Below are 22,759 nucleotides of genomic sequence, written 5' to 3' on the forward strand. Positions count from 1 at the left end.
TACTTCTTCCACCACTGATGCACGTCTACTCTGTATCACTGCTGCTGCTCTGTCTGCGAAGTTCCTTTTCCACCACTGTGCTTGTTACGCCGAAATTGGTAACCCATCGTAGTCCGACTCCTATTAATGTCACACAACAGTCGTTTTCACGGCACCAGTAAATACTAGGTTAGTGTTTTAATTGGTTTATTGTTGTTGTTTACAGTCAGGACGCATACTATTATATTTATATGGCACTTGGCACTAGAAATGATGCTTCCTTGCCTTTTTCTTTTATGAAACTTAAAAATGTACCACAGCATTAATGTGTGTGCGATGCTCATCTAAAATAAGAACTGGTACTGAATAGCCTAGAGTTTTATTTCGGCTCAAACTGAAATAAAAGATGAACTAATGTAAGGAAAGCACGAAACGCAGCATACAGTAGCTCTGGGGTTACAAAATTAAGCAGGTCACTATTTTCCGTGTAAACATAGCGAGGCCAGTATTTTACCTGTCTCTCATCCAACTTGAAATGTTAATTGGATTCTAAATTGGCTTCACACCAAGTCCCACAGAGAGGGACACTTTGGAGTTATCAATGTGTCCCTACACGGACAAATGTGTCAGTGGCAAAACGTTTTCTTCTTCTTTTACCATGTCCATAGTAAATCTTTGATCAAAAATGAAATACAAATAAATACACCCCCCCCCCCCCCCATTATAATCATGTTCTTATTTACATGTATTGGGTGAACAAAGTAGGCTACTAACTGTACTGATAAGACCCAATTATTGAAATCCCAAACACGGAATAGACTTGGACCATGCTGCATTGATGCCTGTATATACAGCCAGTATACAGTGAATAGACTTGGACCATGCTGCATGCATTGATGCCTGTATACAGCCAGTATACATACAGTGAATAGACGTGGACCATGCTGCATTGATGTCTGTGTATATACTGCCTGTATACAATGGCTGACTTGCCAGTCTCCAGGTTTTCTTCAGAATAGGTAGAATACTGATTTAATTAATGCGGTAATGATATTCTTTTAACATGTGTGGTACATTGGCATAGACACTATAACACATTAGGAGTCACATTTAGGGCTAGGTCTATGTGTTTCTGGTAATACTCCTGATCGCTCATTGTCACTGTAAGGGTCCATTTGGAACCCCCCCCCCCCAAGGAACCCTGGCGGACCCCTGACCCCACTTCGAGAATCACTGGTCTAAAGAACCACTTGCTGTATTCTTAATCCCGGAGTTCATTGAATTTGTGGATGTGACATATTGCAGGAGTTTTGAGTAAACTATTTCCAGGACTGTACTAATCTCGCCGTGTGATTTTCTATAATGACCCTATTCACAAAATAGGGACGCCAGGTTGAAAGTGTTTTGAACATCAGATGAGGCCAGTAGACCTTAACAATCTGATAACGGAAAAGCCAGGACTAGTAGCCTAATGCTTAAAATGACCTCAGCGTACACTTTGTTTTGGGACACCCTGTATTTCTGCCCTTTCTATTCCTCCTCTCCTCTCTTCATCTGGCCAGCAGAAAGTCTTATCTGCCTTCTTCATTTCCTGTGTTGGTTTCGTCTTCAGCCCTGTTAGGATACTGGACACACTTATAAACCCCCCCCCCCTTCCATGTTGGGGGTGAGGAGGTTAGAATCATTGTGTGTGTGTGTGTGTGTGTGTGTGTGTGTGTGTGTGTGTGTGTGTGTGTGTGTGTGTGTGTGTGTGTGTGTGTGTGTGTGTGTGTGTGTGTGTGTGTGTGTGTGTGTGTGTGTGTGTGTGTGCGTGCGTGCGTGCGCACTAGTTCTAGCTGGGCACGAGGCACTTATTACATCCCCAGTTTGTGTGAGAGGGAGAGAAAAAAAGAGAGAGAGGATGTTTATATTGTGTGTGTGTGTGTGTGTGTAGGAGAGCTGCTCTCCTGGGAGCCCCCAACAGCATGGTAGAACTTCATTCTAAAAGCAGCTGTTAAAAGCATTCCCACTAAACTGGGGGAGGGGTGTGTGTGTGTGTGTGTGTGTGTGTGTGTGTGTGTGTGTGTGTGTGTGTGTGTGTGTGTGTGTGTGTGTGTGTGTGTGTGTGTGTGTGTGTGTGTGTGTGTGTGTGTGTGTGTGTGTGTGTGTGTGTGTGTGTGTGTGTGTGTGTGTGTGTGTGTGTGTGAGTGTGTGTGAGAGAGAGAGATTGCACACTTTTGTAAGAGAATTGGCATGTTTGTGTACATGTGTTTCAGGGAGAGAAAGAGTTCCATGTGTATGAGAAGAGAGTATGTGAAATAAGATTGTATGTGTGTGTGTGTGAGTGCGTGTGTCCGTGCAATGCGTGCATGCGTGTGAGAGAGGGATCACAGTACTTGCGCATGCATGCAGCTCTCCTGTTTTGTCTACTCCCAGGAAGTGAGAGGGAAAGTGGGGGAAGAGGCAGGCAAAGAGAGGTGTTTGTGTGTGTGTGTGTGTGTGCGCGTGTGCGCACTGTGCACGCGTGTTTTGTGTGTGTGTGGTGCGGGGGGGGGGGTATAGAGTGACGTTATGAACTTCCTGTTTTGGTATTGACTGGTGCCAAATAGGACTGAGCGAACTCCAGTTTAAAAGCTGTTTGGCAACAGCAGAGCTATTGTTGTCTCTGGAGCAGCATGGCATTGATAATCAAATAGACCATATAGACTGACCGCATCAAGGTTATCCTCAGTACAGGGGTGAAATCATTAGACAAATAATTGATTAGTCGATCAACATAATTTTTCATCTACAATTTTAGTAATTTAATAATTGATTGTGTCGTGATGTATCATGTAAAAAAATTAAATATTTATATATTTGTCAACGTCACCAACACTTTCCATATCAAATGAATAGTTTCATGTGTTTTTTTTGGTTTGTTTGTTTTGCTGCTGGATAAGCATATTTCACGATATTTGTTGGATTCAGATCACAAGTTGAGCATGTATAATAATTTTGTACTTAACAGGGGTCTTCAACGTTTTTAAGATTCTTGTGGGGCTTTTTCTGCCTTTATTTATAGTTTCATAGTAGAGCTGGACAGGAAACAGGGGGAGAGACATGCACCAAAGACCGTCGGGAACGGGACTCGAACCCACGGTGCGCTGTCAGACTGCTTATGAGCCTAGGTGCCCGGACCTCTAGGCCAGTCTTCGACGTTTTTAAGGGTGTGGAGGACAACGTTTTTAAGGGTGTGGAGGACCCCTTAAGTGAGAGAGATGAAGCAGGGACCCCCACTACATAATTACAATTTATGAAGCTGTGTTCCATATATATATTCATATATGTTATAATCATTATTATTATTATTTATCTTTGAGAGAGAGAGCCTTCCATGAACCTTGCTAAGTGGCTCGCCATATTTAGCTGATTGTCTCATCAATGTCTGTTGACCGTTAAGAGATTTGTGACTAGCTTGGAAGTATTCCACAGGTTTTTATTTTAAATGAGTTTTGATGGCTTCATAGATTCAATGTTGCGTAAATGTTTTTTGCTTGTTTGTTTACAAATTATCTTTACTAATAATATGTTGGATCTTATCGTGTTCATGTGTATCTTCAGACATTAAACTGTAGTGACTCTAAGGACCCCTAGGGGTCACAGACAAGGGGTTGAAGACCCCTGCTCTATAACAGGGGTCTTCAACCCTCACCTGGGATACCAGGTGAGTACAATGAATTACCTGGTAGTAATAGCAAACTTACCAATAGTGTGGCTTCCCTGGACCAAATGGAGAACCACTGCTTGGGCCTTGTAGGGAGGACTAATGAGTGAAATCAGCTGTTCAACAGATGGGCGTACTGAACTGTATGTTCCATTTGAAAATTCAAGGTGAATCTCTTATCATAATGTGTCTGAGAACCCACCCGTTCCTCATCTCTGGGCTCCAGTGGTGGGCATTACCGTAATAGGGCATTATTACCCAGTGTTTTTTTTTGTGCATCTAATCAATGAGACACCGACGACTCGTCAACCATCGGTAATCACGCCAGGAAACGACTGCAGAATATGATATGTAATTAACTTCAGTGAGGTGATATCAGTGGTGTACAGTAAGCAAGCGATGGCAGTCTGGAAGGAACACATTGTAAAGAGTGAAAGGGCCCAGTCAGCATCGCCCCTCCAGACTGACAGACTATAGGTAGTGGTGACTAAGGCCGGTGTCCAGAAACTGACTCATCGTTAATTTACAAGAACCGTGAATCTATTTTCTGTATATTTTGAGCATTTAGCTGACAACTTTATCCGACATCTGTACTTGAGGGAGTTACAGTTAGTGAGCATAGTGGTGGCTGAACGTCTTACTGTAAGACAGGACACATTCACTGTCACTGAGATTCATCCTGAAAATTGTCGGAAGATCTTTGTAAACACCAAAACTGTACACTCCTTATTGTTCGGAGACAATCATTTGTTTTTATTATTTATCTATTAATTGTTTGTGTATGATGGCACAATTTCATGCTCTTTTTTAGCACTAAGCTTTGTTACTCATTCTGCTCCAAACATTCACACGGTTGGTTGGTTGATTGATTGCATAATTTATTTATTTTAAGTTTATAAACGGCACAGAAGTACAGCCAAAAAAGCTATGCTATGTAAAAGGATAACACAAAAAGCCCTGGGGGGCTTGTTTCCATTGTACTCAATTCTTCTGCCCAGTACAGCATATGTACGCTGTTACAACCCCAGTCTTCTACGGTTGGTTACTACGAGTTTAATTTAGTTATTTCAGTTAATTTGTGGTAACATAGTTAAAATTTCATAGTTAATACAAAAAAAAACTAATTTTATAAAGGAAAAAAAATGACACACACGAGCTGCCCAGTACAACCACAGTCTTCTACGGTTGCCCTCTGAGCTGCCCCACTAGAGCAGTTGGAGTAAGTGCCTTGCTCATGGGGAATGGAGAGTGGCACTCCTCAGTGGTGTGTTCTGAACTTCTTGCCACAACCTCTCATAGAAAACACACAGTCGTGACTGAATCCACGCTTGGAATTCCGTTGGGCGGATATCAACCCCACAGCGCAGAGAAACCAAACAAGACTCAGCCCCTCCAGGAAGACGGGGTCATTGGCCGGCACCCACGAGCACTCCTTACAAGGCCAACATATGCACACACACACACACACACACACACACACACACACACACACACACACACACACACACACACACACACACACACACACACACACACACACACACACACACACACACACACACACACACACACACACACACAGCAGCTGTCATAAGGAGAAAGATCTTGGAAACCTGAGAGTACCTGAAAACACTGTGATGGGAAGTTGTCTTTGGCGATGTTGGCAGAGGAATAGGATATGTCCTTCAGTTAAACAGAGGGAACGCATTTTGTGTTTTTAGCCCATTAAAACCGGGGACGCACGAGTGCCGCGCTACGACTTTGTAGATCTGCAAAAAAAGATCAGTTTTTAAAGCAAATGTTTTTTAACTCAAATCTTTGCTGCTGGGGATTCTAAATCCTACGGTTTATTTTTATTTTTATATATTTTTTACTTATGATGTTGTATATAATATGGTGGTTGACCCCCCCATCTCAAAATATTTTGTTCCAGGGACCCCCAGAAGCAAAGATTTTAGTTAAAAATGTATATATATATATTCAAAGATTTGCACACATTTTCACGATTTTTTCCTTCAAAAATAGCAGATCTACAAGCTCGGAGCTATGAGCTTGTATATGTGCTATTTTTGAATAGCCAAAGACATAAAATGACACAGATGCGTTCCCGGATTGAATGGGTTAAAGTTCACAGGTCATGGCAACTAGGGTTTGGAATTAATGTCAACATGATGACTGACTGCTAAATTATGTACTTTGTACTTCTGTGCTAATAATGAATGTGGCCATACAGGAAATACACTTTTCTCATTTTCAGCACTCATGCATTCAATTACTGCATTTACTGCTGGCCTTGTAGGGCGGCATGCTGTAGCTTAATGGCTATAACACTGCCAGGGTTAAAGGTTCTATGTAGTCCAAGCACAAACACCGTTCCTTCTAGTGCCAATGTTAAATCTGTATAACTCATGGTACTGTAACTGTAGTGCAGTGATTCTCAACCTTTTTCATTTCAAGGGCCCTCAGTTTGATGTGCATTAGGCCACTGACCCCCATTTGGTAGACCCCAATCTACAATGAAAAATCCTGAGTGTTAAGTGTACAAATGGACCCTCCATTTGTTCACTCGCTGTTACAGACACATAAGGGTTCATTTGTGGTTCCCGGCTACCAATCATTTATTTCTTAGGCTCAACACAACTGCAACAAAGACTGGTTTATTTATTGTCCATTTTAAAGGGAGAGTATTAAAAGTATTCTTTTACAGAGCTTTGAGAATAGTATTTATGGCAATGTACACTATATAGCCGTTTTAGATTATATAATTCATGATGGTTTCTTTATTAACACATATGTTGCATATTTGTGTGCATCATATTTATATAATTATAATTGTGTGTGTGTCTAGTAAGTGATGAGGCCAAATAATCAGCGGAGCCGTGGGGCCAAAATCTGTTGCAGAATCGGTGACTTTGAAGGTTAGGATAAAAACAAGTTCAGGTGTATAATGGGATACATTTAACTGGCAGCCACTAATACTACCAGGGTCAGTGTAACAATGTGCACTGCTTTCACCATTATTTAATATAATCTGCCATAAAATGCAACGTCCTTAATTAGCATTTGGGTCATATTGAAGGAAGCAGCTTGTCAACCAGGAATCAAAGTCAAGCTTATCGAAATTAACCAGACATCTCAACCACAAATGATAGTGAACTAACCCACAGGGCTGCTATAGGCAGTCTCATGTCAGCCTCTGCATGTTAAATCATCTGAAAAGAAACTGCAGCGATAGGAGGACAAATCCCTGCTGTGTGAACGCTCTCTCTCCTGACCGCAGACACTGACATCCTGTCTTTCAGGCTCGGCTTCATCAGCGATCGTTTAGTATTCCTGAGGAGTCGCGGACTCCCAGAGGCTGACTGACTTCTTCCTGTCTTCCCAGGCAGACGCTGCCACTGCTTTTGAAAGCTAATCAATTCTACCACCTCCTCTCAGCGCCCGTGCCTTGTTAGTTGCAATGGCATGTGTCTTCTATACGAGACACCATATCTGCAGTCGTATTGTCAGGGTAGTATGTGGCCGGTTGCATGAACCATCTACTGTATATACGAATGGCCAAAACAGGCGATCTACAAGCTTGTAGATCATGTAATTTTTTTTTTGCAATTTCAAAAGTAGCCGGTGAATGTAGTTACGGTAGATATTTCATAGTGTCCTACACTTAAGTATGACTCTTTGTAATCCGTTATGCAGATGGTGATGCTCTCTCTGCCCAATCCTCCTCCCTCTCCACTTTTGCTGTCATTTTCTAAACATTTAAAATCCTGTATACTTAGTTGACCGGAGTCCCCCAGGGCTCTGTACAAGGCCCCCCTCCTGTTTTCGCTCCACACTAAATACCTTCGCTGAAAGTAGCCGATCTACCAGCTCACACAACGCAACGTTATCAGTCTGCGATATGTTCTGAGCTTGTACATTGGCTATTTTCGCTGAACGTTTGCCCCAGAATAGGGACACTAGGATTCATGAGGTTAACAACGCTTGTGAGCTTGTAGATCAGATAGAAATGGAGAGATAATTGGCCACACTTCGCAACATAGAAGACAGCGGTAAACTTGTATTTTATTTCATAGGATTAATGAAGGAATACGTTTTTGAAATGCCATATTAATTGTTAGTGAAATTTGAATCTTTCAGATCGGCTCTGGGATCTTGCATGCATGCCCAATGTGTGTCCGACGTTTCCAGTTCCAGGCGCTCTCTTGTAAACAATCAACCGGATAGCTATTTCCCATACGCGTGTGGGCACGATAGCGATTTCACGGATAGCGCAACTACACGCCCACCAGGCGGCAGGCGCAAATAAGGTAGTCGGCATAAGCGGGTAAGGCAGCCGCACAATGTTGTTGAGGGTGGTAAGGCCAGCTGCCTTGTGCGTAAATAACGGATAGCGCATAGTACTAAGAGATAGCGTGGGGCATGATAAAGCCCTGGATCATATATTTACAATTTTAATTTCTGATTCTTTTTTTATTTATTTTATATCTTTTGTAAACAAATCTAATAAAAATAAATATTTCAATTATATAATATCAATATTTATTTATATAATATCTCCGCTATTTTGAAAATGTTTGAAAATGTATTCATTTTTCTGCAGATGAATTTATACAGGTGAATGGATATGATTCTGATGATTATGCAAAAATGATTCCCATCAGGTGATTATGTAATAATTGTGACATGCCTAGTCCCTCCACTTTAGCTTATGTATCGCCCCTATTTCATGTCTCAGCGCTCCTGTCATCCATGATCTTTGTGGGATCACACAGCCTATTAGAACAATAGGTCTTTGTATGTTCCCACACAGATAGGTGCAGTGAGTAAACCCCCCCCCCCCCACCAGCACCATAATTACATCCTGCGTGGGCAGAGAGGAGATGGTGTGTTGTGTCTGTGTGTTTTTCCATGCATCTATGATACATCTTTAGTTTATTAGGGGGTTCTTAGTTTGCACAGTTATAACTCACAGTCAGGTCGACATGTAAAAAACAGACAAAAGAAATGAGGGGGGGGGGGGGGTAATATGTACAATAATAAAAATGGTAATAATCACAACACTGTTCTATGCATTGAGCCTGCCAGTCTGGGATCAGATTCCACCAAAACATTCTCTCTTGTGGCTCCTGTACACTATACAGTCTGTCTTTCAGCTTTCCTTCTGTCTGTTTGAAAGAAAATGCAAAGGGATGCTGATCTCTCTCTCTCTCTCTCTCTCTCTCTCTCTCTCTCTCATAGAATGTAAACAGAGCTGTGTCACATTGCAACTTTGCGATCAAATAGTTAAACTAACTTGGAAACAAACAAAAAAAAAAGTTTGCTGGTAAAAGAAAACATTAGAATATATATGTATATATTCTAAGTAAGGAGTACTTAACTTACTTTTAAAAAAAAAATGTATTAAAGATTAAAGAAGTACTGCTCTGTGTACTGAGATCAGTACAATGCAGATAGTGCAGGAATACAATACACACATGATTAGTGGTCTTTAAGGTGGTTGTACAGGTCACAAATCTTGCTGCTGTGTTTGCACGTTGCTGTATCCCCTGCAGACCAGCAGATATGGGAGTGTTTTAGTCATGTTTTCAAACTCTTTGGTTGTCTAAATTGTAATCTGTGGTAAGTATGTGTTTCTGACATCTTGGTACAGATGGGATGGTTTAGAAAGTGCAGCTCATTTCCTCATTTTTTGGATTGATTCTGTCCAATGTGTCATCTATTCGTTTTCTTTTTGTTTTCTTATCATTTGGTTTAGTCCAGTGAGGTTTCTGTCTGGTCGCTCTGCTTGTGTTTAGTACATACAAACCTAGAGTCCCAGAACCAGCTGGCTGAGAGGGCACCTCTCTCTAGAGTTTCTCTGTAGGTGATGGCTTTGTTCTAAAGTGTGCCTCTGGGTCACTTTCTTTAGGTGTATATAAAATGTAAATGCCCTCTTTAGAATTGTGATAATTAGTCGGACGGTCTCCGACCTATCAGTAATTGATATAAAATTGGTGGTGTTGTGCTTTAATCACCTCATATCATGGGGAGAAGTACATTTGACACACAGATTGGTTCGGTGGTAAAGTAGTTCTGCCACAAACACATGGATCTGATCAGACCATATACTCATTACTCACGATAAGAGAGAAGCTGCTTGGGTCATAAGGACAAAGCTGTGTACCCAAACAATAGATAGCAGGCCTGTGCCACTGCCATGGCATCTTGACTCTTATGATATGATATGACATTTTGCATATTATAAGGAAAAAGATGAACAACGTAAGGCAAAAGTGAAGGTCGGATGAATTGACCACAATTCTTCCTCAGGGTACATTGATTCTATAATGGGATGTGCATGACTGACCATAATCAAAGTCGATTATTCTACTACCATTAATAATGAATATTCGATTAATAATTCAAATCCCCCCCCTTTTTTTATATATTTTGTTTGGGTGAAATTGTTCTGGGGATTTTATAGTTTTTTTCATCAAATGACCATCCTAGCTTACAATAACTGCATTGCATTGGCCTATAAACAGGTTTTCAGAAATAAACAAACAGAGGCTCATGTGCATCTTTTACATTATTGTAACCAAACCATGAAGAAAACAAAAGCTTCAACAGTGAATTTATTCTGGTATCCTCATTAATTTGTTCTTGTATAGGCAAGCCTACTACATTAGGCTAACATGACAATGCTAATGCAGAAGAGAATAGATATTACACCCATACTAGGTATCCTCTAAAATGTAGTTACTGTGGGCAGGGTTTGGGTGACAATATAGCCTTTGCCTTTTAATAATCGATTTTTATCCTCAAAAACAATTATTTGAATATTTGATTATTTTGACGGTCACACACACACACACACACACACACATTTCAATTTCTTTATTTGAGTCCACATTTATAAAATACATTACAGGGGCACAAATATTTTTCAGTTGCTTTTGATGTCCCGCACACTCGAAACAACATGTGTCCCAGTGCTTCAATCCAAACAAGTTCAGAATATAAACAACAAATGCACATGAACTTATTCACAGTTAACATTGGTCATACACTTCAGTCTGCCATATTACCAACACCGGAGAAAAATTATGGGTACAGGATTCTCCTCCAAATAGATCGACCGCCTATAATGGAGGAGATTGAGCAATATGTTGCAAGCTGCTTTGCTCTACACTTGGACAACCCCATAATCCTCAAGCCCCTGACCACCAGCCTGTGGACATGGCCCAAGCTGCCAAATATAAAAACAATGAGCTGGCACTTGTAGCCTAGATGTATAATGGCTTGTACTAATGGCTGGTATTTCACTTGCTTAGTAAGGAAAGCTTCCTCTAAACTTGAATAAAAAGTACAGCCAACTTCCAATAGGAAAACCTCTCTGCTGTTCTCATCAATCACAATGACATCCGGTGTGTCTGCAGTTATATTTGCAAATACATGGGGGTCATTGCATTGAAACATTTCTGGTTTCACACAAGAATGTTTGTAAAACACAACAGAGGAATCAAACGTGGGTGACACATCTTTTGTAATAATAATGTCAACAATTCTGTCATGCCTGGCTATGTACAGTCCTTTGTAAACATTACAACAACCATTTAATATATGGGACATGGACTCTATGGTCTGATACTGTCCATGGTGTAGGCAGTAAGAGCCATGTTTATTGGGATATATACACACACACACACACACACACACACACACACACACACACACACACACACACACACCATATGGATAGGGATGTGTAAGGATGCTCACTGAATGGTGTTTGTCATGGATGTTACACACACACACACACACACACACACACACACACACACACACACACACACACACACACACACACACACACACACACACACACACACACACACACACACACACACACACACACACACACACACAGGCATTGAAGGGGTCCACACATGTAGGTCATCCGGTCCCGTGAACACATGAGTGTCAGCTATCAGCAGGTCTTATGCGGCACTTCCTGTCAGGATGGATTGAGTTTTGAACCTGGTTTCACTTCCTCCCTGCCTCCGATGGCCTCATGGGAAGTGTGTGTGTGTGTGTGTGTGTGTGTGTGTGTGTGTGTGTGTGTGTGTGTGTGTGTGTGTGTGTGTGTGTGTGTGTGTGTGTGTGTGTGTGTGTGTGTGTGTGTGTGTGTGTGTGTGTGTGTGTGTGTGTGTGTGTGTGTGTGTGTGTGTGTGTGTGTGTGTGTGTGTGTGTGTGTGTGTGTGTGTGTGTGTGTGTGTGTGTGTGTGTGTGTGTGCTTGTGTGCCTACAACTACACAGTGTTGTAGTGTGTATGAGACTGCACACTGTGTTTATATGGCACTAGAGAATGTATGTTTGTCAGTGTATACAGAGTGGGATTATAGAGTGTGTTTATACTGTAGGACAACATCATTTGTGGGTGTGTTGGTGGGTGTATACAGATGTGTGTAATTAACTACATTAACCCCCGCGTCCCTATGTTGGGCACGTTATAGGTTAAACGTTTCAAAAATAAAATAAAAAACTTTTTTTATTTTCAGAAATTTGCAGATCTATAAGCTGATGCGATGCAGTGTACGTTTTTAAATACAAAATAGGACTTAAAATAGGACTTGTCACTGGTTAAGTTGAGTAGTACTAATGTTCTATGTCTGTCTGTCTGTCTCAGGCCACTAAACAGTTCCTGGAGGAGATCAACAAGTGGACCAGTCAGCATGGAGTGTCTCCTCTGTCCTGGGATCTGGCTGTCAAGTTCCTCATGGCTCGCAAATTCGATGTCCTGCGAGCCATTGAGCTCTTCCACAGCTACAGGGTACTGTGTGTGTGTGGGTGTGTGTGTGTGTGTGTGTGTGTGTGTGTGTGTATATGTAAGACATCCGTCTTTGTAAATCAAATTTGAGTTCAGGGAAGTAAGAGTAAATAGATAAACCAGGAACAGACAAGGCTCTTACAGGTATCCCAGCATGCATCTCTTTCTCTATCAGTTAGCTGGTCCAGTTACAGATGACCAAAGCAGATGTAACAGAAAACTGTGTGTGTGTGTGTGTGTGTGTGTGTGTGTGTGTGTGTGTGTGTGTGTGTGTGTGTGTGTGTGTGTGTGTGTGTGTGTGTGTGTGTGTGTGTGTGTGTGTGTGTGTGTGTGTGTGTGTGTGTGTGTGTGTGTGTGTGTGTGTGTGTGTCACACACACACACACGTTTTCTATGATCTGAATGCAACTTAAGATTCTGCCTCAGGCCATTACTTCACTCATGGAATAATTGTCCTCCTGAGTACAGGGCAGGTTCACCCTTTTAGTTATACAGTATGTGAGATTGCGTGCAGAATAATCTGAAGTGATTTTCGTGTGAAATGCCCATTTTAACATGGTATTTCTTGATTTAGAACTTTTACACCCTATATGTTCTTATACCTATACCTTTTTCAGAAAAGTTAGGTTAAGATTTAAAAGGCATTTTTAGAATCGGCCTCAGGTCTAAATGGGTTAATATGTTTCATGTTTCTGTGCAGTTTGATATCAAATTATGTAAATATAATCTGTCTAATATACTGAGGGGTGAATGGAAAGCTTCGGAGCTCAGTAGCTGGAATCTCTTAAGGGGATATTTCACTCATATCAAATTATGTTATGAAGTAAACATAGAAATAGAAATATATTATGAAGCAACTTGGTGAATCCAAGATGAACTTGCTACAGCCTCAATTCAAACTCACAAAGCCAAGCTGAGTTAATTGGTGTAAAACTGTCAATCTATGAACAGACCTTTCTCTCCTGTCCACGAGTTTCTAGTGTCCCATGAGGCCTTGCGTGAGTTATGGGCACCACTTCCTGTTGTCAGTCATTCAATTCATTTAAGTGATCCGTGTCTGTCAACATGATGTGGGAACACAAATATCTCCCTCACAGCTGATTCAAACTGTTTTTCATTCTTACTGGCTGCTGTTGCTGTTGTGACACCTGAATCCTTGGGGGGGTTAAATGATGCTTGTTAAGTGACTTCAGCGCTTGGTAATGAGCATTGATTATTATTATATGATTTGAATCAGCTGTGTGGAGGGATATCTTGTAATGTAGGGTAAGTAGGCAGACTAATATGACCCTTTTTTATTTCTGTCAGGTTGTGTTCCCACATTATTGTTGACTGACAAGGATCACTCAAATGAATTGAATGACAACAGGGAGTGATGCCCATAATTCACCCCCCCCCCCATGCCCATAATTCACCCCCCCCCCCTTTTTACCAGTAAGCTCCCCAGGAAACTTGTGCCGTCTCTCAGCTTTCCAACTGTCTGTTTCCCCTGGCCTACACCTGAAAATAACACATTGTTGTTATTTATCAGAATATTATAATTGCAATGCAGACACAAATGCAATGCAGATAGATACACAATACATTTGGGTTGCTCACTTTTATGCATAATATCATTTTTCAGATATTTTCCAGAGGGGAAGGCTGAACATGCACCTCTGGCATCATGTTTGTGACATTAAATTATTTTTTTGTCTGGAACATGGACAGCTGGAACTGGTGAGCTGCATGGGACGATGCATAACGTACAGGCTGCATTGTGGGTTCAAGTCCAGTTCACAACACTGGATACAATGATTCCTCTGTCATTCTCTCACACTTAATCTCTCTCCCTTGCCCTCCCCTCACTTTCACTCTCTCGTCTTTCCTGTTTCTTTCCTGTTTTTTTTACCCCACTTGACCTGCTATCTTGTATATAAGGCAACATGCCACGGATGTCTTCTTAAATAAGCAACTAGAACAAAGGATCTGGGTTAATTAAAAAGGGAGCCATGAAAACTCAACCATGGATACAGACGGTGTATCACACCATCCTGGAAATGAACACATCTCGGGATCCTCATGGGAACGGCGTGGCTCCAATGTGGATCTCGGACTTCATGTGGACTTTCTGTCAGACTTCTATGACAGATATGTGACATATGACTCGGGGCAAAGTTTCAGCCCAATCTGAGCCCCTTAATACTTCCATTTTCAAAAATGATAAATCATTATGTGAAAAAGAATAGTAGAGGTATTATGTGGCCTACTGGCAATGATCAGTCCAGCTGTTTTGAGAGATTAGCTCCAGACACAGACAGACACACAGACTGACCTTCTTATAGATTGCTAGCCTCTTTCAGAGCCACACCGTAAGAATCGGAACGTGTTTTATTGGCCAGGTATGTCCACAACTCCACATAATGATCTCAAATTAAAGTACAATAAATGGAATGGTGTTGTGTGTGTGTTGTTCAGGAGACTCGTCTAAAGGAGGGCATCGTCAGACTAGAACCACAGGAAGAGCCTCTACGATCAGAACTGCTCAGTGGAAAGTTCACTGTACTGGTAAGTGTGTGCATGCGTGCGTGTGTTTGAGCGCCCTTGTTCTTCTATATTTGTGAAGAACAGATGGTTATAGAAAGATGAGCACTATCCTGAGTGGAGACATTTTGTTAGACGTCTCTTTCCAGCAGCCTGTTTTAGTTGGGGGTCAATGATTTTTAAGATGAGCTTAGGTTAGCAAAGGGGTTATGGTCGGGTATACATTTAGGCTATGAAATTAGTCATTGGAAATCAATGAATGGTCCTCACAGTTATAATAATCCAATAATGTGTGTTTTAGTGTACATGTCTGTGTTAGCCCTCGATTTCCCAAATTCCAGCCCTTAGCGGAGCATATCATAAATCATGTGTTTACCTGCATGCTGATGCTTCCTCTTTTTTGGCAATGGCATGTTCACACACCTCCTACAGGATGACATATTCTGTTACCAGTTCTCTGGAATCTCTACGGTAACCAGTAGCTGGATCATGTTGCAGAGACAATGCCACTTAACCACTTATATACTTAATTGACAGGAGTCCCCCAGGGGTCTGTACTAGTAGGCCCCCTCCTTTTCTTCCTTTACACCAAATATCTTTGCCAAAAATAGCATGCTCACAATGCCTCACAGCATGTTGCGAGCTTTTAGATCGGCCTCAGGTCATTCATGGCGAATGTTCGCCCCATAATAGGGACGCTATGGTTCATGTGGTTAAACCTTTAATTGGAATATACGAAAGGTAGATTCATAACCATGCATTTTCTTATTGTTGCCCACAAAGACCTTTTGTGGGCAACAGAGCCATGGAACATAATGCTCATTTAAATAACTACTCATTTAAAAGAAATACAATTCCTCAGCACTATGTAGGAAATTGATTCCTCTGGAACAGTCTAGTTGTGTATGAGTGAGTGAAGAATTGATTGAATGAACAATCAATTAATTGATTGACGTAAGTCCCTCAAGTCGAGGGTCCTTCCCTCTGCCAGATCAAATTAGTCTTAGTCAGCGTTTTAGTCAGCGTTTACTTGGATTGCATCCAAGTAAACACACACACACATACACACACACACACACACACACACACACACGTACGTTGGGGACCAGTGTTCCAAAATGACACACACACTTGTATTATATGTTTAGCACTATTTAGGCACGGGTCTATTGTTGTTTTTTTGTTTTATTTTTTTTTGCAATTGTTTTCTTGATGCTGCAACTTTGATTATACTATAATCTTGAAACTATCTCACAATCGCGCTCCCTCCATGCCCCTCCCTGTATTTGAAAGTCCACTATAGTAACGGCAATAATCTTAAATGTAGTACAGTTCTGGAAAATGTATTGGTTTGTTTTACGTACACACACACACACACACACACACACACACACACACACACACACACACACACACACACACACACACACACACACACACACACACACACACACACACACACACACACACACACACACATAAAAGCCCACACATGCATGCACTTGTGTGCAAAAACTCAAACACATGCGTCATAATAACCTTCACTTTTAAGTAAAAAGCCAAAGTTCAGGTTCTCTCTCTCTGCCCCCCCCTCTCCCCCCTCTCAGTGTCCTTCGTTGTCAGACCACAGTGTCATGGATAGTGCTTCCTCTGATGTGACGCTGTTCTTCTCAGACCTCAGCAGCAGGCTTCACATCCTGTCTGAAGTATTTTTAGTCCCTGTGCCAGAGAACAGGGAATTATTTGCTTACAAAGGAAGCTTCCGGAATATCCTCTCTTTGAGGCTTGGCTGGATTTGAATAAACAGTGACATAAATGCTTCTAATAGACCTGTTTATTAACTTACAGGATGGCATTGCAACATGCTGACCACTGAACGAATCCACATTTATACTTTTGTGGTACTGCTAATACTAACCTTTACAAGTAATACTTGTAAAGGTACTTTTAAACAGCACAGTATAGTGACTGATTAAGCTACTTATCATATATATTATATATAATGTTACAGCCGAATACCGTCAAGTATGTTGTTAAGATGTTTACAGTACTCTTTTATTATACCATATCATTAGAGAGGGAGAGAGCGAGATACACGCACGCATGCACGCACGCACGCGCACGCGCACACACACACACACACACACACAGACTTATTTGATTTTTAAGGTATGCTGAGACTTGTCCAAACCAACTTGCAATGAGTACAACAGTAGACTCTTAGCTATTAACAACTTTACAAACAACCAACATTAAGCAGTTGGACAGACATCATTCCTGTGATCCTAGAAGAAAGAGAGATGCTACAGTTGTGATACGGGATACGGGACTCGAGAAGGGTAAAGAAATTGTAGTGGCCGGAAGGTTTTCTTTTAAAATGTAGACAGCATCAAAGCAAGTTGAGTTGAAGAGGAAGGTGTTGGAGAGAGGACGTGATTCAGGGTGAGAGAATGGGATGTGGTGTACTGTTTAAGTGTCATAACATTAATAACAAAACAATAACAGATGTAGCCTGTGATATCATAACTACAGATGTGGTAAACATCCCTGGTTCTCTGCTGTGTCATGGAGAGAATGAGCTGTGAAACCTGGCTTGTTTCTGACAAAGATTTTCTCTTCCTGGTAAATTATAGACAGGCAAACTGGCAGTGTGCCAGCATCCTGTCTCTGAACTCATTAGCATGAAGTCTGTTATCTCCTCCCTAACAGCTGGTTGTCAACATTATCGTATACAACCAAGAAACACTTTTTTACGTTTTTTTAGTCAAATATTAAAGCCTTTGGGAACAGACTTTGTCAGCTGGGTCCGACTCATTTATTAAAATAATTTATGAAGAACTGCGCCCCCCTGTGGTAATTTAACTCCCCCAATTTTGGTACTGACTGACCCCAATTGTCTTAGATCAACAATGGTTCAAACTAATAACCTGCCTTTGATTGAGTATCTTATTAGACTGAAATACAAATAACACAAGTACAGTCATACACTTAGTCTGAAAGGATCACACAAAAAAGTGGACTTGTTTCCATTGAGGTCCTACAGTATATATTCAAAAGCAAACGAAAAGGAGAAGACAAAAGTTAAGTGATCGTTAAGGTTTGTATTACTCAACAATAATATCATGTTGTCTTTAACCACCAGGCAGGCTGCTTTCCTGTCCCAAATCTAAAGCACTACACATGAACTATCAACTGATACTGAGAGGTTGATCTAATCCAGCACTCTCAGAGATCAATAATGTGTTTGGTTCACTACACAGCAACTGACCGAGACAGAATCCATTTGTCTCCATTAGAGCGAAAACTGACAGCCTTCTCTGTGTAGAACAAGGACAAAACAGTGCTTCTTCCTCTAATTTCAACTTGTTAAAAAGGTCACGTGTGAATCTTTCTCCATTCACTTTCTTTTAGTATATTTTCATTTGGTTTGGATCGTTTCTGTGGTTCTACTGACTTCTACTACTAGTCTACTGACTAGTAGCGTGTGATGTGTTTTTGAGCTGCAACTAATGCTTGTTTTCATAATTGTAATGAGAAAACTTAAACATTTCATTTTATATTATATTATGAAAAAATATATTTAAGTGAAGTTGTAAGCTAAGCAGCACATGTTTAAATCAAACCGATTCAATCACTAAAGTGTTTTGTGGTTATTTTTCTGTCAATGAATCGACTATTCAATGAATGGCTTCATCTCTAATGTGTTGTATTGCAGGGTGTGAGGGACCCAACAGGGGCTTCTATTGCCCTGTACACAGCAAAGCTCCACCACCCCAACAAGACTGGCAACCATGTGGTCCTCCAGGCTCTCTTCTACCTCCTGGACCGAGCTGTGGAGAGGTGAACAACACTGTCTGAAAACCCTTTTTTATAATGTTTATATATAGTTTTGTTGACATGCAAATGTTGGAACCTGCAAGGCATCTCTGCCCGACGCACCGCCGCCAGGAAAAGTTTGAAAGGGAAATATGAGTCTATCTCATTGTGAATTGTATCACATGGAGCATTATGGTAGTTCGGACAGACTGGCAGGCACAGAAATCGAGCCGGTCCCACGCTCATACACCTACCAATCCCACCCATATGGCCACGACCACGATCCTAATGGTTCAATCTACCACCTCCACCTCCCTAGCCTCCTCCCGCAGTAGCATTTAGGTTCTCACTATGTCAGCATGTGCATCAATTTGGGCCGTTCATATGTTATGAATTGTGTTCTTTTCATTTCTGACTATCTTCTGCCCTATGGGGAGTTCATATGTCTTATCAGGTCCAATTGTGTATTTAGGCTCTGCTTCAGGGGGTTTGTGATCTCGGAGTCTGTGTTACGCTTGCACAGATTGTTCTGAGCATCACAGAGCCATACCACCAAATACAATGTTATATCACTTCGGTAAATGGGTTTATCTTGACGTGAGCGTCTAACTGAACTGTGGCAGATGAAGCCTTTAAGAAGTTATTTTCCTTCGCATCTGTTGGAATGTTATGGAAAGAATGTCTTTGCATTTTCTTTTATGGAATAAATGTTTTGTTACTCGTCTCTTTCACTTACAGACACTGATATGTCATTTCAATTTTGTCTTTGCTCTGTAAAGCACTTACTTAATTGTGATTAACTTGTATCTTAATAAACAAGCTCACAACGTGTTGCGATGCGTTGTCAGCTTGTAGCTATTTAGCAGTTCAAGTACAGTTGCAACTCAAGTCTGTTTTAAGAGGGTTTAAGTTGTTAAGCCTTGCCATCTCCTCTACTCTGTCCTCACAGCTTTGAGACTCAGAGGAATGGTCTGGTGTTCATATACGACATGGCTGGGTCCAACTACACCAACTTTGAGCTGGACCTCAGCAAGAAGATCCTCAACTTACTCAAGGTTCAAAAACCAGGGCAGCATTTCACACAAAACACAATGTACATTAAAACTGCTGGTTTTAGTCCCGAATTGGGTACAAAATTATCAATTAACCACCAGTTAAAAGGGAAACAAGCAGTACACTTGTACACATGTGCACATTAAACCATGTGCACATTGTTGAATGGTTCAAACATCAGTAGTTTCAAGGGCATTGTTGATTATAGTCTTCAATGTATAATTGGATGAACATGCTGAATTAATTTCACTTGCCTTTTTATTACCAGTAGACAATACAAATATTAGATTATCAGTATCACCAAATACAAAACCATGTAACCAAGTATGAAAACCTGTATGTGCTCTCTGTTTTGTCCACCAGGGGGCGTTCCCAGCCAGGTTGAAGAAGGTGCTGATTGTTGGAGCCCCAGTTTGGTTCAGAGTTCCTTACAACCTCCTCAGTCTGCTGCTCAAAGAGAAACTCCGAGAGCGGGTGAGGAACCGAGGGGGGGGAAGTGGCTAGATGTCTCATGTTTCTATTCATTGGCTTTTCATATTTTCTCTTCAGTTTCACTTCCTTTTAAGCTCATTTATAGCTGCAATTGACAATATTCATTTACTAGATGTCGCACTCTCAACACCTCTGTTGCCGAAGGTTACTTATTTCCCTTACTAGTGTCTGTAAGGCAGCATTTATACATTTTGCAACATTGTTAAGTGTCGACTGCCTCCAAATATTTGTTTAGTGAAACATGTACATTTCCCAACTAAAACAGGATAACAACAATAATTTAGGACCCGATTAAATTATCATGATGATTATTTCGAGGTCAGGATACTTTTTTTGCAGGCGAAAGCACTACTTTTAATTCACATCTTCATAAAAGCTATGTGGATGTATTATGTTCTTATTAGTGTACATAAAATGTTATCAATATGACCTTTAAAAATTCACCGGGGTAGTTGCTTAATCCATCCTTGAGATTTGAGGAGAGGAATGGTGCTTCTGATGTAAGAAATCTATTGACAGTTAGCATTAGCAGTACTAAGAACAACATGTAGTAGGACTAGGTTTACATATTATGTCTATGACTATGTTTATACAGGTGCTGTAAACACATTTTGTTATTATTAAAGGAGCATTTCACCCATTTTTTACTTTAACAGACATAACATGAAAAACACATTCTCTGTATATCTGTTGTGTCAAGTGATGTATTTTGATGATTGTGGTACAGAAAAATTACACGTTAGTTCACATGCAATACTGTGCCTATATTACACCGGTGTAATACACTGGTGTAATATAGGCACTGTCAGTAAGACTTTGAGCAGGAGAACTCTTCGTCAATATTGGACATGCTTCAACTGACTACAGTGACAATCCGTAATGATTGCACATCCATTCTTCATTAACTTTTTACTCTCTCTGTCCCTTGCCCTCTCCAGGTCCAGATGGTGAAGACAGCAGACCTGCGTCACCACCTGCCCAGGGACTGTCTCCCCCAACATCTGGGAGGCCTGCTGGTCCTGGATGCCCCCGGCAACCGAAACCAGCAGCTCCTGTCCGGGCAGAACGGCCGCACCATCGACCCCGTGGACGAGTTGGCGGTGGCACTGGCGCGGGGAATCCCCGCCTCACTGTCAGACGACGGCATGTCCATACACCCACCTGGGGTCCCCACGGACGGGGCTGTGAGACCCCAGGAGCTGCTAGCTCAACTGGGCAGGCTCCAGAGATCCGGGATCCACCAGGAGTATGACGAGATGAGGAGAGAACCTCCGCCTGGAACCTTCCATGCCGCCCTGTGAGTCTCAATACGTAAACACAAAACAAGGAATTTGTTCTTGTTCTTACCCAAGTCATTTCACTCAGGTAACTTCCTCAGAATTTGCACTGCTCTTTGTAGAGCCACAGAACACTTAATCCACAGAACACTTTAAAAAAATTTCATAAAGTAATTCTGAATTCTAAAATCTAAAGGGCCACTTGAACACAGTGCCAGTTACTGTACAGTACATTCAAGACTCACATTAGTGCCACCTTTCATACATAGCATTTAGCTTTTTAAATCTGCTCTGAGGAAGGCTGAGACCGAAACGAGTAAGCGTTCCCAATAAATGAGAATGTCTACCTGAGCCAGTCTTGGATCCGCTATTTTGGGGTGCTGCTTTCTCCACTTCGGTGGTATTTGATTCAAGTTATATTTATAGCTGAGCACCCACTGCCTAAACAAAAAAGGCATCCAGAGGAGGCTTTTTTTTTCTTTCTTACATGTAGCTCAGACATTAGAAGCAGCAGCACTAAGACACACACCAATGTAAACATGAAAATAAACTATATTAGTGAAATGTCCGTGTTTGCCACTGTGTTCTCTGAATCTCAACATAATAGAATAGGTCTATTCGTCTCAAATCATGTACAGTATCATGTCTTAATATTTACATCTTTCACAACAGATGTGTCAGATGTGAGTTATAGGTTTTCTTCACGCACGATGATGCTGTTCAGACATTGAAATTTGCTTGTTTGTGTCCAGAGCTGTGTGCAATCAGGAGAGGAATCGTTATGGAGACGTCCTGTGCCTTGACCAGACAAGGGTTCGCTTGAAAGCCAGAAAGAACGAGGTCAGTTTCCACTTCAAGTCATCGTATCTAGGTAGAACTCTGGGAACCTGACCTTGATACGAGTCTAAATATTCTTCTTTATTTGTTGTGCTCTGTGTTGGAGGAACCGGAAGTAGTGATTTACTGTCAGTCTATGTACAGCATATTGACAGAATGTGCTTTGTTTTCATTTGTTTATTAGCTAAAAGTGTAATTTGTAGACCTGTTTAGTCATGCAATGAGAATTAATGGAATGACTGACTACTTCTGGTTTCTGGCTCACAACACAGACCCATGCATTTGG

General features: G+C 41.2%; 2 protein-coding genes across 2 annotated transcripts in view; one reads left to right on the forward strand and one right to left on the reverse strand.

Annotated features, from left to right (window-relative positions):
- adpgk (ADP-dependent glucokinase) overlaps positions 1–22,759 on the reverse strand; it is a 270,498-nt gene that overhangs the window by 28,750 nt on the left and 218,989 nt on the right. The window lies entirely within an intron of this gene.
- Positions 1–22,759, forward strand: part of ptpn9a (protein tyrosine phosphatase non-receptor type 9a) — a 31,924-nt gene that overhangs the window by 1,342 nt on the left and 7,823 nt on the right. The window contains exons 3-9 of the mRNA XM_080438710.1: positions 12,336–12,479; positions 14,933–15,022; positions 18,714–18,838; positions 19,764–19,869; positions 20,231–20,341; positions 21,298–21,656; positions 22,389–22,476. Of these exons, the coding sequence (XP_080294836.1) occupies positions 12,336–12,479; positions 14,933–15,022; positions 18,714–18,838; positions 19,764–19,869; positions 20,231–20,341; positions 21,298–21,656; positions 22,389–22,476 (1,023 nt within the window). The remainder of the gene's footprint in view (positions 1–12,335; positions 12,480–14,932; positions 15,023–18,713; positions 18,839–19,763; positions 19,870–20,230; positions 20,342–21,297; positions 21,657–22,388; positions 22,477–22,759) is intronic.

The sequence above is a fragment of the Gymnoscopelus braueri genome (genome assembly GCF_963280865.1).
Source record: "Gymnoscopelus braueri genome assembly, chromosome: 9".
Taxonomy (NCBI): domain Eukaryota; kingdom Metazoa; phylum Chordata; class Actinopteri; order Myctophiformes; family Myctophidae; genus Gymnoscopelus; species Gymnoscopelus braueri.